Source organism: Canis lupus, chromosome 12, assembly GCF_011100685.1.
Source record: "Canis lupus familiaris isolate Mischka breed German Shepherd chromosome 12, alternate assembly UU_Cfam_GSD_1.0, whole genome shotgun sequence".
Taxonomy (NCBI): domain Eukaryota; kingdom Metazoa; phylum Chordata; class Mammalia; order Carnivora; family Canidae; genus Canis; species Canis lupus.
This window is the reverse complement of record NC_049233.1, coordinates 68886687-68901469: the sequence shown is the minus strand read 5'-3', so window position 1 is coordinate 68901469 and position 14783 is coordinate 68886687. Positions and strand designations below refer to the sequence as shown.

The window sequence follows — 14783 nt, the reverse complement described above, 5'->3', positions numbered from 1 at the left end:
ATTACACTGAAGTAATCAGAATAGCCATAGACTAAGTCATGGCAAATGTGTAATCTATTTTATTCATTCAACTTAATTGCTACATTCCCTATGGTATCAGGCCCATGGTATTCCTTCCATGGACTAGCCATTTCAAATCAGCTCTAGAAAAAGACCTGCCAAAAGAAAAGATGGATAGATTTATGGGGGGTGGGGGGTGGGTAAGCTGGTGGTTAGATGGAGCCCCCTCCACTGATTCCTGCTTAGCAGAAGGGAGGGCAAGGGGATGAATAACGAAAATACAATGTGGTGCCGTGCAAAATAACTCTTCCACCTTCTTAGAAATCCATTGGGAGCTTCTTCTGCTCATGAATGAATTTAGCCATTTTAAGTTCATTTTAAACAAACTACACATGGGTTCATTGTCTCAAAGCATTTCCCAAATGGATGCTTGGAATAAGTCTGAGTCTGCAGTTGGACATTGCAGCATTCTGGCTACGTTACTTCAAAATGCCAGTTTAAAACTCTGAAAATGGGGCACCTGGGTGGCTCAATGCTTGAGCGTCTGCCTTCGGCTCAGGTCGTGATCCCTGGGTCCATGGATCGAGTCCCACATCGGGCTCCCCAGAGGGAGCCTGCTTCTCCCTCTGCCTGTGTCTCTGCCCCTCTCTGTCTCTCATGAATAAATAAGTAAAACCTTTTAAATAAATAAATAAATAAATAAATAAATAAATAAATAAATAAATAAATAAATAAATAAAACTCTGAAAAGACACCCTCCTCCTGCCCCCTCCCACCCACCCAGGCCCCCGCCAACTGCCTTCCTGATGGGAAACATCATCTGCTTTGAAGCATCTGCCAGCATCTGCCGTCTCTGAATAAAATGATACTTTGCAGCTCTCAGTGTTATTGCAGTTGGATCTTGCGATTGCACAAGCAGCTGAGGGAGAGGAAGCAGAAACGTGAAGATACCTGGAGAGGTAGACAACAGTTTAAAGACCTCAGTGCAGGAAGCAGATTAAAAGCCCGGCACGCATCTGCAATAAATAAAGGCAGGTTAGATGATCACCTCACCAATAACCCCCTTAAAGTTAAGCTAAGAGCTGCAGTTCAGGAAGTTAACATCCATTAAAAAGCAAGAAAACTAGAAGAGCTTCTAAAGTTAAGAGGTTATTTAGCATTTGGTGAGCAGGGAGGAAAAGCACGGGGGCATCACATCACTGCGTGCTTCATACTGAGCCGACAGAGGCTGGATCCCAACCCCAACCATGGGCTGCCTGGCGCTAAGGAAGCGTGTAAGTTACTGTCACAAATATTCCTTAAAGTGTGTGTGTGTCATTGTGCTTGATTCGAAAAACCACACCTCTGCTTGGGCCCATGAACAGTTTCAGTTAAGCAGGAGAGAGACGTACATGTCCTCTGAAACACACCCAGGCCTGTGACCTCTACGACCACAGAGCACAGTGGCAGAATTTTTTTTTTTTTTTTTTGTAGCAAAGCACTCGCCACAAAGAATGGCCACCTAACACTCCCTGCGAACCAGGTTCCAAATGAATCCTCTGGAACTGCCCTTCCGCCACAAAGGAGACCAACTGAACCTGATCCAAGGGGATTTCACTTGTGCAAACTGCTAGCCTAAGGCATTTTCTCACCAGCGAGGTTCAGACGTGGGTCCCAAGACCTCACCCTGAGCCCCTCAGATCCAATGCAGAAAATCAAGTGTTCCTGCACCTTTCGAACAAAGAAGAGTTTGGCTTATCATCTCGGAGGTTTTGGAGCATGAGTAGTGTCATGCTATTAGCTGAACAATGAAGTGTGCTGGATGCAAATTCACCACAACCTGTTCAACTGTTCCCAAATTAACTGGCGTATTGGAAGTCTCCGAGAATGTTCCTTTCCTAGAGTTCGTTTTCAAACACCTAAAACTGATTTCTCGGACCATAGTTGCTTTTATTAAATATCCACATAATAGAAGTGAACTTGAGGGTTTTCAGCGTAGATGAGTATCCCTTTTGCATCTCCACGGCGCCTTTCATTTACTAAGCTCTAAATATCTATGCAAAAAAAAAAAAAAAAAAAAAAAGGCCTTCTTGATTCCTGAGTGAAAACACAGAGACGTGAACAATAACCAGGCATGAATATGGAACCGTCTGCGTCCTTCCTCATCTGTGCTTCATTTGTTGGGGTTTTTGAAACTCCCATCCCCAAAATGCCCTGGCACTTAAATAAGCTGTTAGCTTCAAAAAAAAAAAAGTTAAATTGTTGCAAAAAAAAAAAAAAGAATGTTAGCTTCGAGCTGACCAGAACACAGACTTTATGAATACGGTGACGCTCGCGGGGTCTCCGCACGGGTGTCGGCCTCCCTCCCGCGTACCGGGGCGCCGCACCGGTGTCTCTGTAGAGAGAGGCTGGTGACTGCGGACAGAGCTCAGAGCTCTACTATCTATTCGCTCTATCTCCGAGCAAATGAAATGATGATGTCATGTCAGCAGTTTTCTGTTTTTAGAAACGACGTTCACACATTCTAAGCATATCCTCAAGTATCTTTAACCAGCAGCCTTCCAGCTCTGCCTTCATCCTGTAGCAAAGCTGCCCTGGAAAATTTTGGAGAGTGGATGGTTCTCCCTTCTGGCTCGTAACACATCGACACGAGTGCAAGTTCTCCTCAGGGTGCCCGGGAACCACGTTGGGTCCGTTTTCCTGAGAAGGGGTTGCGTGGGAAGGAGCAGAGGCCTAGAAGAGTTTCCTCTGACCGAGCAGCGCTTTGAAGCACTGGAATGTTCTACTGGAAAACTCTAAACATTATGAGACTGAGAGATGGCACAGCCAGACCAAATCACATCAGTACCTCCTGGGAACCTCTGGTTCATCAAAGGAACATGAGACAAGACCCCGAGAAGCCACACATGAACCAACAGACACGCGTCTACGCACCCGGCCTTGTTCTGTAGCTTGTTGAAAGCTGCTGTCGGGACGGCCCCCGGCCACAGTCGAGTCCGCCAGGCTTCTTTCTGTCTGGAGCCCCGGAGCAGCCGCTGTCGCTGTCGGCCGGCGTCGGAAGGAGCAGAGGTGTGCACCCAATGGCCCCGCTCACGCACAGGCAGCTAACCAGGGGGCTGGGCTGAAAGACCTGGCCATTATGATAGTGTACCCTGTTGAACTCGCACCCCACAGCCACAAGGTCTGAAAAGACAGAAGCGCAAGGTCACCGAGGAAGCCACCCCTGTTAGCCCAGGCCTCCCCGGGGGGAGCCACGGGGGACAGCTCTCTGCCTCGCGGAGCAGCGTCCTCAGTCACTTAGGCTCCCGGCCGGAGCCTCCTTCTCAGAACATGAGCCACAAGGTGAAAATGAGACATTTTCATTGTAGGCCCTCAGCCCCGGTTGGTCCCTCAGAAGTGACCGGGCACGGCCCCGTTCCGGATCACGGCGAGGATGGCGGGGGGCACGGTGACTGCAAGTCACACGGCTGGTCAGAGGTGTTCCCAGGAATCCAACAATAGCAGGGACGTAAGAAATGAGCGGCGTGAGGGCGGAAGAAGCCAGCATCGGTTAAGCTGCGGGGCTGCACGGTACCTAATGCCACCGCCGCCGGGACAACTGGAAGGGGCGCTCACTCCTCCGACAGGCATTTGTGACCTGGAGCAGCAGTTCTCAGAGACTGTGACCCTCGGACCTCTTGGCAATAGCGAGGCCCTTCCAGAGGATCTGCAAGGTCAGAGCCTTTGCTCAAAATACTAAGCTGTGCCCGGCTTTTTACCCCGCGTTGGTGTTTGTAATGGGGGCGGGAGCTGCAGCTGGAAGCTTAGCATCCACCAGACTGGACAGGGTGGTCTCCGTAGTCTGGCCTTGCCACTGCTGCTTGTCCAGAAATGTACTTTTTGGAAAAAAAAAAAAAAAGCTAACTTTACTCAATACTGTTCTGATAGCACAGCAAAAATCACTGTGTTAAATCCTAATCATCAAAAAAAAAAAAATTTAAAAATTTAAAAAATAAAAATAAATCCTAATCATCAAATATATGCCTTTTTTAATCTCCTGCGGGACACAAGGAGGTAGGCGCAGAGCAGTTTGGCAGACACGATAGCATCTTGAGGAGAAGCGCCTCTCCCATTGTTGGAGTTTGGGGCTGAACCAACCACTTCTTTAGTAGGAATTCCACCTACAGAAATGACTCACGGGTAAACCATGATCACTCGGGTTTCAGCAGACGTTTCCTTGAAAATCAACAGTGAGCCTGTGTCACTTCAAGGAAAAGAGAAGTGGCCCGTGACAGGACGGAGGCAGGCTTGCGAGCGAAAACCAGCATCCCGGGAAACCTGCATCCGCCGCGGCGGTCTCCGTAGCTGCCGACGTGCAGAGCTTCCCACGAGGTCAGCATCCACTCGCGGGATTTGTTAAAAATATTACATGATTAAGTGTATGGGTATTTGGAACAGCTACATAACCACTGTTCCAAACCAGCACTTTCCAAATAACCACTGCATGGTATCAGAAAATCACGTCTGAGGGACGCCCGGGTGGCTCAACGGTTGAGGGTCTGCCTTCAGCTCCGGTCGTGATCCCAGATTCCCAGGATCGAGTCCCACATGGGGCTCCCTGCAGGGAGCCTGCTTCTCCCTCTGCCTGTGTCTCTGCCTCTCTCTCTCTGTATCTCTCATGAATAAATAAATAAAATCTTAAAAAAAAAAAAAAAAAGAAAGAAAATCACTTCTGAGTAAAAGACACACTCTAAGTGGGTCTTGGAGAGACCAGTGCATTCCATGGTCATGGAGCTCGGCACGTTCACGGACATGGTTTCTGACTCCACGATGCAGCTAATTTCCAGGACACTACCACTTCTCAGGCTCTAATATAATATGAAAAGGAATATTCACAATTATCTGAAAACTCTGTTAAAATATTCCTGCCTTTTCCAAGGACCCCATCTGTGTGAGGCTGCGTTCCCTTCATATATTGCAACCAAAAGAACACACAGGAATAGACGGAAAGCAGAAATCTATCGATCTCCCGTTTAAGCCGGACATTGGAGAAAGGGGCATAAATGTAAAACAGTTCCATTCTTCTCACTAAATTTTTCTGCCTTTTAGAAAATAAAGTATTTTTCATAAATATATGTATTCCCGTCAAGTTGCAATGGGTTTGCTCTTTTTAAATGAATTAGTTAAGTATTTTTAAATTTCTAATCCATTTAGGGCAGCCCAGGTGGCTCAGCGATTTAGTGCCGCCTTTGGCTCAGGGCCTGATCCTGGAGACCCGGTATCGAGTCCCACGTCGGGCTCCCTGCATGGAGCCTGCTTCTCCCTCTGCCTCTCTCTCCATGTGTGTCTCTCATGAACGAATAAATAAAATCTTAAAAATAAATAAAATAAATTTCTAATCCATTTAAATGCATTAAATTCCAATAGAGGGCAGCCCCGGTGGCCCACTGGTTTAGCACCGCCTTCAGCCCAGGGTGTGATTGCTCGTCTGAGCCCAGTGCCCACATTGGGAACTGCACAGCCTAGCACTGTGGGCTGCCTGCCTGCCCCTGGGCCTTTCCCGCACGGGCCCTAATGGCCACTGACCTGGGGCTTGCTCTTCCCAGGAATCTTAATCTGGGGGGCGCCTGGGTGGCTCAGTGGGGTAAGCATCCTCCTGCGGCTCAGGTCATGATCCTGGGGTCCCGGGATGGGGCCCACGAGGGCTCCTGGCCCAGGGAGGAGGCTGGGACCCCCTCTCCCTCTGCCCTTGCCCCTGCTCTCGCTCGCTTGCTCTCTCTCTCGCTCAAATAAAGAAAATCTTAATTATTATTATTTTTTTAAGATTTTATTTATTTATTCATGAGAGATACACAGAGAGAGAGGCAGAGACACACAGGCAGAGGGAGAAGCTGGCTCCATGCAGGGAGCCTGACGTGGGACTCGATCCTGGGACCGCAGGGTCACGTCCTGGGCTGAAGGCAGACGCTCAACTGCTAAGCCACCCAGGTGTCCCAAGAAAATCTTTAAAAAAAGAAAAAAAAAGAAAGAAAAGAAAAAAATTTTAATTCTAGGTAAATTGGGATCCTGAATTTCTGTCAAGGGATAGATTGAGGTGGTCTTAAGCAGGTTCCAGAGCTAGAGCCCCTAAAGCTGGGGGTCGGGGTGTGAGTGGGGATCCCCTTGGCCTTCCTCTTCATGCATCTGCCTCAGCTAGAAACTAGATGGGGGGAAATTTTTTAAATAAATTTTTTTAAAAACCCTAGGTGGGGATCCCTGGGTGGCTCAGCGATTTAGTGCCGCCTTCGGCCCAGGGCCTGATCCTGGAGACCCAGGATCGAGCCCCACGTCGGGCTCCCTGCATGGAGCCTGCTTCTCCCTCTGCCTGTGTCTCTGCCTCTCTCTCTCTCTCTGTGAATTTCATGAATAAATAAGTAAATAATCTTTAAAAGACAAACAGACCACGACGGCCTGCGGGTTATTTGGAAAGGCTGAGGTTAAAGCGGTGCGCGCGGCGACCCACCCACCCACCCACCCTGACGGCCGAAGCACGATTAGTTTCTAGGGGCGGGAAGGCCGGCTTCGGGTTGCATCCGACGGTGGGACCGAGTCTGCAGAATCTGCCGCTTCCGCCCAGGCCCCGGGAGCCGAGACCCCGGCCCGGCCAGGCCTCCCGCCCGCGGGCCCCGCGCACTCACACGCGCACACGCCCGTCTCGAACCGCGGCCGGTCCGCCGAGTAGTCGCAGTACAGCCCCCGGTGCGGGTCGCACACGTCGGCCTCGTTGCACGCGTCGCCGTGTTGCCTGGCGCAGACCTCGCAGCACCCGCAGCCGTCGGTCAGCAGGCTCACCCCCGGGCCGCAGCGGGGCCGCGCGCCGCACTCGCAGGGCCAGCGGCACAGGGGCCGCCCCCGCCGCTCCGCCGGCTCCGCGGGCCTGCAGCACACCTCCCCGCCACCCACGCGGCGTCACGCGCGGCCACGGGGCCTCCGCACCTGCCGCCCGGCGCTCCCTCCGCTCCCTCCGCCGCCCGCCTCCCCCTGCGCCCCCTGCGCCCTCCCCGCGGCTCTCGGGTGCCTCTCCCCTCCTGCCCCTGCGCCCTCTCACCCCCCCCCCCCCCGCTATCTGGGTGCCTCTCCTCTCCTCACCCTGCGCCCTCTCCCCCCCCCCCCCCCCCGCTATCTGGGTGCCTCTCCCCTCCTGCCCCTGCGCCCTCTCTCTCCGTTATCTGGGTGCCTCTCCCATCCTCCCCCTGCGCCCTCCCCGGCGGCTCTCGGGGTGCCTCCCCCCCTCCCCCTGCGCCCTCTCCCCCCCCCCCCGCTATCTGGGTGCCTCTCCCCTCCTCCCCCTGCGCCCTCTCTCTCCGTTATCTGGGTGCCTCTCCCATCCTCTCCCTGCACCCCCTGCGCTCTCCCCTGCGGCTCTCGGGGTGCCTCTCCTCTCTCCCCCTGAACGCCCCCTAAGCGCCCCCCCCCCCCCGCTATCTGGGTGCCTCTCCCCTCCTGCCCCTGGGCCCTCTCTCTCCGTTATCTCGGTGCCTCTCCCATCCTCCCCCTGCGCCCTCCCCGTCCGCTCTCGGGGTGCCTCTCTCCCCTCCTCCCCCTGCGCCCTCTCCCCCACCCCCCCGCTATCTGGGTGCCTCTCCCCTCCTCCCCCTGCACCCTCCCCGGCGGATCTCGGGGTGCCTCTCCTCTCTCCCCCTGAACGCCCCCTGAGCCCTCTCCATCCGCTTTCAGGGTGCCTCTCCCCTCCTGCCCCTGCGCCCTCTCCCCCGGCTATCTGGGTGCCTCTCCCCTCTCCCCCTGCACCCTCCCCGGCGGATCTCGGGGTGCCTCTCCTCTCTCCCCCTGAACGCCCCCTGAGCGCCCCCCCCCCCCCCCCCCGCTATCTGGGTGCCTCTCCCCTCCTGCCCCTGGGCCCTCTCTCTCCGTTATCTCGGTGCCTCTCCCATCCTCCCCCTGCGCCCTCCCCGTCCGCTCTCGGGGTGCCTCTCTCCCCTCCTCCCCCTGCGCCCTCTCCCCCACCCCCCACCCCCCTGCTATCTGGGTGCCTCTCCCCTCCTCCCCCTGCACCCTCCCCGGCGGATCTCGGGGTGCCTCTCCTCTCTCCCCCTGAACGCCCCCTGAGCCCTCTCCATCCGCTTTCAGGGTGCCTCTCCCCTCCTGCCCCTGCGCCCTCTCCCCCGGCTATCTGGGTGCCTCTCCCCTCCTGCCCCTGGGCCCTCTCTCTCCGTTATCTCGGTGCCTCTCCCATCCTCCCCCTGCACCCTCTCCCTCCGCCTTTGGGGTGCCTCTCCCCTCTTGCCCCTGCACCCTCTCCCCCCACTATCTGGGTGCCTCTCCCCTCTCCCTGTGCCCTCTCCCCGCCTGTGCCCTCCCCGTCCACTTTCAGGGTGCCTCTCCCTTCTCCCCCCTGCGCCCTCCCTTCCGCTTTCTGGGTGCCTCTCCCCTCCTCCCCCTGCACCCTCCCCCACCACCCGTTGGCTTCTGGGTGCCCCCCTCCCTACTCAGAGCCCTCTCTGTACCTTCCCTCTCCTCTCGTCACCCCTAGTCAGGGCCCCCTACAGCGGATACCCCTTGAGGCTCCCCTCCCCTCCAGTGACCCTCAGGCTGTTTCCTCTGGTAAGAAGTCCCTCATGGTTTGTCTCTCTCTGACTTCACCTAGTTGTGTTTCTCCCTCCCTCCCCTATGATCCTCTCCTTTGTTTCTTAAATTCCACATGAGTGAAGTCACACAATCCTCGCTGACTATTTCGCTCAGCATAATACCCTCCAGCTCCATCCATGTCGTTGCAGATGGCACGATTCCATTCTTTTTGATTGCTGAGTAGTAGTACACTCACGCGTGAGCACGCGCACACACACACACACACACACCCGCCACGTCTTTACCCATTCACCTGTCGCTGGACATCCGGGCCCTTTCCATAGTTTGGCTATGGTGGACATTGCTGCTGTGAACACTGGGGTGCAGGTGCCCCTTCGGATCACTACATCTGTATCTGTGGGGTAAATACGGAGCCGTGCGATTGCTAGGCTGTAGGGCAGCTCTATTTTCAACTTGAGGAACCTCCACACTGTCTCCCAGAGTGGCTGCACCAGCCTGCATTCCCACCCGCAGCGTGAGAGGGCTCCCCTTTCTCCTCATCCTCGCCAACATCTGTTGTTTCCGTGTTGTTAATTTTAGCCATTCTGACCTGTGTGAGCTGGTGTCTCATTTTGATTTGTAATTCCCTGATGCTGAGCATTTTGCAAGCATCTGACTCTTGATTTCCACTTGGGTCACTCTGCCCCACTTGCACACATTCTCTCATTCTCTCAAAAAAGGAGGGGGGAGGAGAGGCAGGAATGTCAGAAAAGCTGAGATGATAGAAGCAGAGGCAGAAGTGCCAGGAGTGCAGGTGCCTTTAAAAGCTGCAAAAGGCAAGCAAAGGACTCTCTCCTAGGCCCTCCCTAGGCCCTCCCGAAAGAACAGAGGCCTGCTAACACTTGATTTTAGCCCTAGGAGACCCATTTGCAGACTACAGATGTCCAGAACTGAAAGATAATACACTTGTGTTGTTTTAGCCACTGAGTTTGTGGCAATTGGAAACCACACACCCCATTTTATAAATGAGTCCCCTGAAACTCAGATTATATACAAAGTAGATCATATTCAGTAAGTGGTAGGACAAGGATTTGAACAAGACCAGCAGACTTCAGAGCCTGAGCTCTCAACCCTTGCTGCCTTCCTTCCCTAGCCCAAGTCCTGGCACACACCAGCTTTGATCCTGGACAAACCACCTAATCTCTGCATCTGTCTCTCCTCTCCAGCCTGCATCTCTCTCCCTAAGCTTGCAACTCACGAATTCCCACTGGGTCTACCCACTTGATGCCCTGTGAGCATCTCATTTCCTCCCTCCCCACAACAGACTGCTCCTCAGCTAGTGGTTCCCATTTTAGTGAATGGGGAATGGGGGCACCAACCACTGAGTTCCTGTTCCCCAGGAAGCAGAAAGCCAACCTCACCTGCTCCTCCCCTTCATCCCTCACACCTGAAAGTCACTGACTTAAAGGAATAAGCCCAAACTCCAAAGCACAGCATTCAGGGGCCCTCTTCATTTCTTGCATTCCTTACATTCTAGCAAGTTCAAGTGTCTGCAGTTCCCTGCATATCCAATGCTGTTCCTTGTGCCTCGAACATACTTCCCCGACTCCCACTCCTTCACCTGGCTGGTCACATATCAACTTTTCCAGAAAACGTCTTACAACTCCCCTGCCTCCCTTTTTTATGACCTTGTACTGAAATTTCCTATGTAAGTGCCTGCCTTCTCCACGTGCTTACCACTATCCAGCCGTAGGGGCTCCTGGTTCATTTGTGGGTGTACTCTTGGCTCCTAGCACAGCACCTAGCAAGTAACTTGGATAATCAACCCTCAATTTTTATTTAATAGACTGAAGCACTTGCACTGATATAGAGATCTAAGCCTCTTTCCAACTCAAAAATCCTGCCTTTAAAAGCATTAGTTTGAAATTCCACCATTCCACCCCGGCCTTTTGTCTCATCACTGGCAAAATGTATCCCCCAGAGAAACACTTTCAGCTACAATTCAGGTTGAAGATACAATGTGAGGATGGAGTTGGAGGAAACAGTGCTGGGTTTCTGGAGAAGGAGGAGGGCGACAGAAGGAAATAGTGGAGAAGGGAGTAGAAATAGTGTCTACTTCTCAGTTTTTCCCAAGGCCTCCCTGCCAGGTTCAGTGGCGCTCAATCGGGCTCCTATTCATGGCGCCTCTATGTCATCCCCTTGTCCACATCTCTGGGGTATTTGACTCTTTCTTAATCTTCTCCTCTCCCTTGGCTTTCATGACACAAGACCTTCCCAATTCCACCCTTAACCTCTCAACATACTTTCTCAATCTCTTGTGCAGACTCCCGTTACCCCCTGAGTATGACTTACATTTAGACTAATCGATGTTTCATAACCTTAAAGGATTGCATTTCACACTCTGCACACGGTCTCTTAGCAATCTCGTCTACCCTTTGCCTTTGATTTCCACCCTGCACAAGCTTCAAAACTAAATTTCCATCCAGGATCTCTCCACCGAGCTCTAGAGCCGTATAGCTGACTACCGACTAGACATCGCCACTAGAATGTCCCATGGAAAAAGCTCATTCCCTAAACTTATCATTCCTCACCCACCTCTGCCCTTTTGGACAGCTTCTTCAAAGTTTGGAGTTAGGAAGCCAGGAGTCACCCAGGTCATCTTCCTCTCCCTCACCTCCCATAGCCGTTCAGTGACTAATACTGTCCTCCTATTTCTAGAACTAGTCACCATCTCGCCGTTTGCACTGCTGCTGAGTTGGATTGCAATATGTTCCCAACTGGTTTTCCTTCCTCAAGAATGACTTCCCAAATGAATCTACCACATTGCTGATGGAGGGATCCCTTTAAAAAACATATCTGATTCTACTACTCCTCTCTTTAAAGCCCATGAATAGTCCCCTACTGGGTATACTGTGCAGATCAAAATTATAAGCATGTTGTCGAAAGCCTGTGCTGGTTTTATGCCTTCTTCTCCAGCCTTCACTCTCAATGCACTCTCTTCCTGTGTCTTACTGCTTACTAGGCCCACCAGCTCAGTTTCCTTCTCCATGCTTTCCTCATATCGCTGCCTCTTAAGGAAATGCCTATTCTCAAAACTGCCCACCTGCGGACACTTGTTTCTCTTTCCAATCTTGAAGCATTTCTATATAATCTCTGAGGCCACAAGGCAACTTGTTGAAAACCAAAGATAAAGAAAAAAAATCTTGAAAGCAGAGTGAGAAAAGAGAAGCATTATATACAAGAGAATAACAAAAATAATGAGACCTGACTTCCAAAGAGATTAAGATGTTCTTCAGTGGGGGCCTTGGACATAGCCAGGCCATGAAATATTATGCAGTGCTAAAAAGAAATGAGTGAAAGAAGCCAATCTGAAAAGTCTAAATACTGTATGATTCCAACTACATGACATTCTGGAAAAGGGCAAAGCTGTGGAGACAGTAACAAGATCAGTAGCTGCCAGGGGTTGAGGGAAGAGGTAAATGGCTGGAGCACAGAGGATTTTTAGGGCATCAAAAATCCTCTATGATACTATAATGGTGGATACATGTCATTATACATTTGTCCAAACTCACAGGATGTACCTCACCAGAAGTGAACCCCAAGGTAAACTCTGGACTCTAGGTAATAATGTATCAACGTAGGTCCATCATTTCTGGTGGAGGATGTTAATAATGGGGGAAGCTATGCATGTGTACCAGTAGGTAGCGCACAGGAAATCTCTGTACCTTCCTCTCAAATTTGCTGTGATCTCTTTTTTAAGATGTATGTATTTATTTGAGAGACAGAGAGAGCACAAGTGGGAGGGATAGAGGGAGAGGGGGCAAGAATCTCAAGCAGTTTCCATGCTGAGCACCGAGCCTGATGCAGGGCTCCATCTCATGACCCTGAGATCATGACCTAAGCAGAAACCATGAAGTGGATGCTTAATCAACTGCACCACCCAGGCACCCCCTCAAATTTGCTGTTATCTTAAAGCTACTCTATAAAAAATTAAGTCTTGGGGCACCTGGGTGGCTCAGTGGTTGAGTGTCTGTCATTGGCTCAGGTTGTGATGCTGGAATCCCGCCATCAAGTCCACATCGGGCTTCTGGCAGGGAGCCTGCTTCTCCCTCTGCCTATGTCTCTGCCTCTCTCTCTGGGTCTCTTGTGATAAATAAAATTCAAAAAACAATGAAGTCTTTAAAAAAAAAAAAGGGGGGGAGGAGGAAGAAAACAAGACCCAGTACTGAAAGGGGAAAAAAAACCTGTCAACCTAGAATTCTATCTCCAGTGAAACTATCTTTCAAAAGTGAAAGTGAAATTTAATTTCCAATTAAACAAAAACTGAGAAAAACTGTTGCTAGCACATCTGTGTCACAAGAAATATTAAAGGAAGATCTTCCATCTAAAGAAAAATTACAATAGATAGTAATCCAGAAATACAAAGTAATGAAGAGTCCCCAAAATGGCCAATAGTGGGAAAATATAAAGATAGATAGGTCGATAGATTTCTTTTTTCTTCAGACATTTTGATCGTTTTCAAAAATCAAAATCTCAGGGCAACAAAAGAGTTAGCAGATTCTTTTGGTACGACAGAAAAGAAATGAGACAGACCTCTGTACACCAAAAGAGGCTCTTTTGGTGTAAACAGAAAGTTGACACCAGAGCTGAGCTTTGGTGGATTTTTTTTAATGATTTTATTTATTTATTCTAGCTCTGAGATCTTAAATGACTTTCTATCATTTATTTAACCTTTGAGCCTCAATCTTCCTCTGCAAAATGGAATTATTAATATCCACCTTGTAAGGTTATTTTGAGGATTAAGATAATTACTGAAGTACCTAGCTCGGTACATAGCAGATGCTCAATGAATGGTAGGTATTATTCCTCAAAAATTCATTCTGGCAAAAGTAAGCAAAATAATACTTTCTTGTCGCTGTATTTTAATGCCTTTTTATGTTTTTTTCTTTTAATTTTGGACACATCTGTCTATACTGGAATATTTGCTGCTTAGGAATACATTGTAGGCTCTCCATTCACAATAATGGCAGGACTTTTCTCAAGATGGGCAGAGTGGGAGAGAGGCATCCCCATCTCACTTCTACTGGGGAAATGTGCCCCTCCAGCCCTCAGTGAAAGTAAACTGTACCACCCACATTCTTATTAGGATTATTTTGTCATCTCAGCTCTCACCCTATAAACTATAACAACTTTCCATCTCTTTTCTCCTAAAATACAATTTACTGCCCTAATCGACTGACTATTCACTCAAAGACACTTCCGTGTTTTCCCGATCACCAGAAGCTTTCAAAAGCTCCATCCTCTGGGCAGGCAGTAACCTCCACTGTGTAAATAAACCCATAAATAAGTCATCCTGTTTTCATCTTCTTATTTAAAAAAATACGAAGGCAATGAATTGCTCCAGTTAAATTAAACTTCCCTTTGGTCTGTGGCTTGAACTATTTATTTCAAAGTCTTCATGGACGGATTCCCTTTCAGGAAAAGTGAGAGACACCTAAGCTGGGAAAAGACACAGTAATAGAATGTTTTAAAAGCGTAAATGTTGGGGCGCCTGGGTGACTCAGCAGTTGAGCGTCTGCCTCCGACGCAGGGCCTGACCCCGGGGTCCTGGGATCGAGTCCCCCATGGGATTCCCTGCGTGGGGCCTGCTTCTCCCCCTGCCTTGTCTCTGCCTCCTCCGTGTCTCTCATGAATAAATAAATAAAATCTTTAAAAAAATAAATAGAAATGTTTATCCGAAGTGCTCCTCTCCAGCAAGGAGAGGCTTAAGTGGAGAAAATTGCCAGGATCGTTTTTTTCCGGGTCGCTCTTTGCACATTCGGCCCAGGGCCCGGGAAAGCGGGAGCCCAGGCTGGGGCCTAAGGCAGAGGCCCGGCTGACCCGGCCGCCGGGCGGGGGTGGGGGTGGGGGTGGGGGTGTGGGGATGGGAGTCGCCCCCCCAGGACGGGGTGCTCAAGTCCGCGAGCCGCGCCAACACACTGGGGGCAGGACGTAGCGCCTTGACCTGGAAGGGGGAGGTGGTTGCCGCCTCCTCCCCGAGGCTACTGCGCTACAAACCCGTTACCTGGAGAACAACGTGGCTCGGTTCGGCCGGCAGCGCTTCCACAGGAACGCGTGCTCCGAGCCCTCTGCCCGCCCCCGTCCCCCCTGGCCCCGCCGCCCCCCGCCTCCGACCGAGCCCGCGGGGCCCCCTGCGCGCAGGGGGAGCTCACCTGTGCCAGCGCGGCGCCCAGCAGAGCGCAGAGGAGGCGCCCGCGCAT

The 14783-nt window shown here is 51.2% G+C and overlaps 1 protein-coding gene across 1 annotated transcript in view; it reads right to left on the bottom strand.

The window, feature by feature from the left end:
• CCN6 (cellular communication network factor 6) overlaps positions 1 to 14783 on the bottom strand; it is an 18441-nt gene extending 3658 nt beyond the window's left edge. Inside the window, exons 1-3 of the mRNA XM_038555060.1 lie at positions 14581 to 14783; positions 6636 to 6874; positions 2914 to 3162 (exon numbers count right to left, since the gene is read on the bottom strand). Of these exons, the coding sequence (XP_038410988.1) occupies positions 2914 to 3162; positions 6636 to 6874; positions 14581 to 14783 (691 nt within the window). The remainder of the gene's footprint in view (positions 1 to 2913; positions 3163 to 6635; positions 6875 to 14580) is intronic.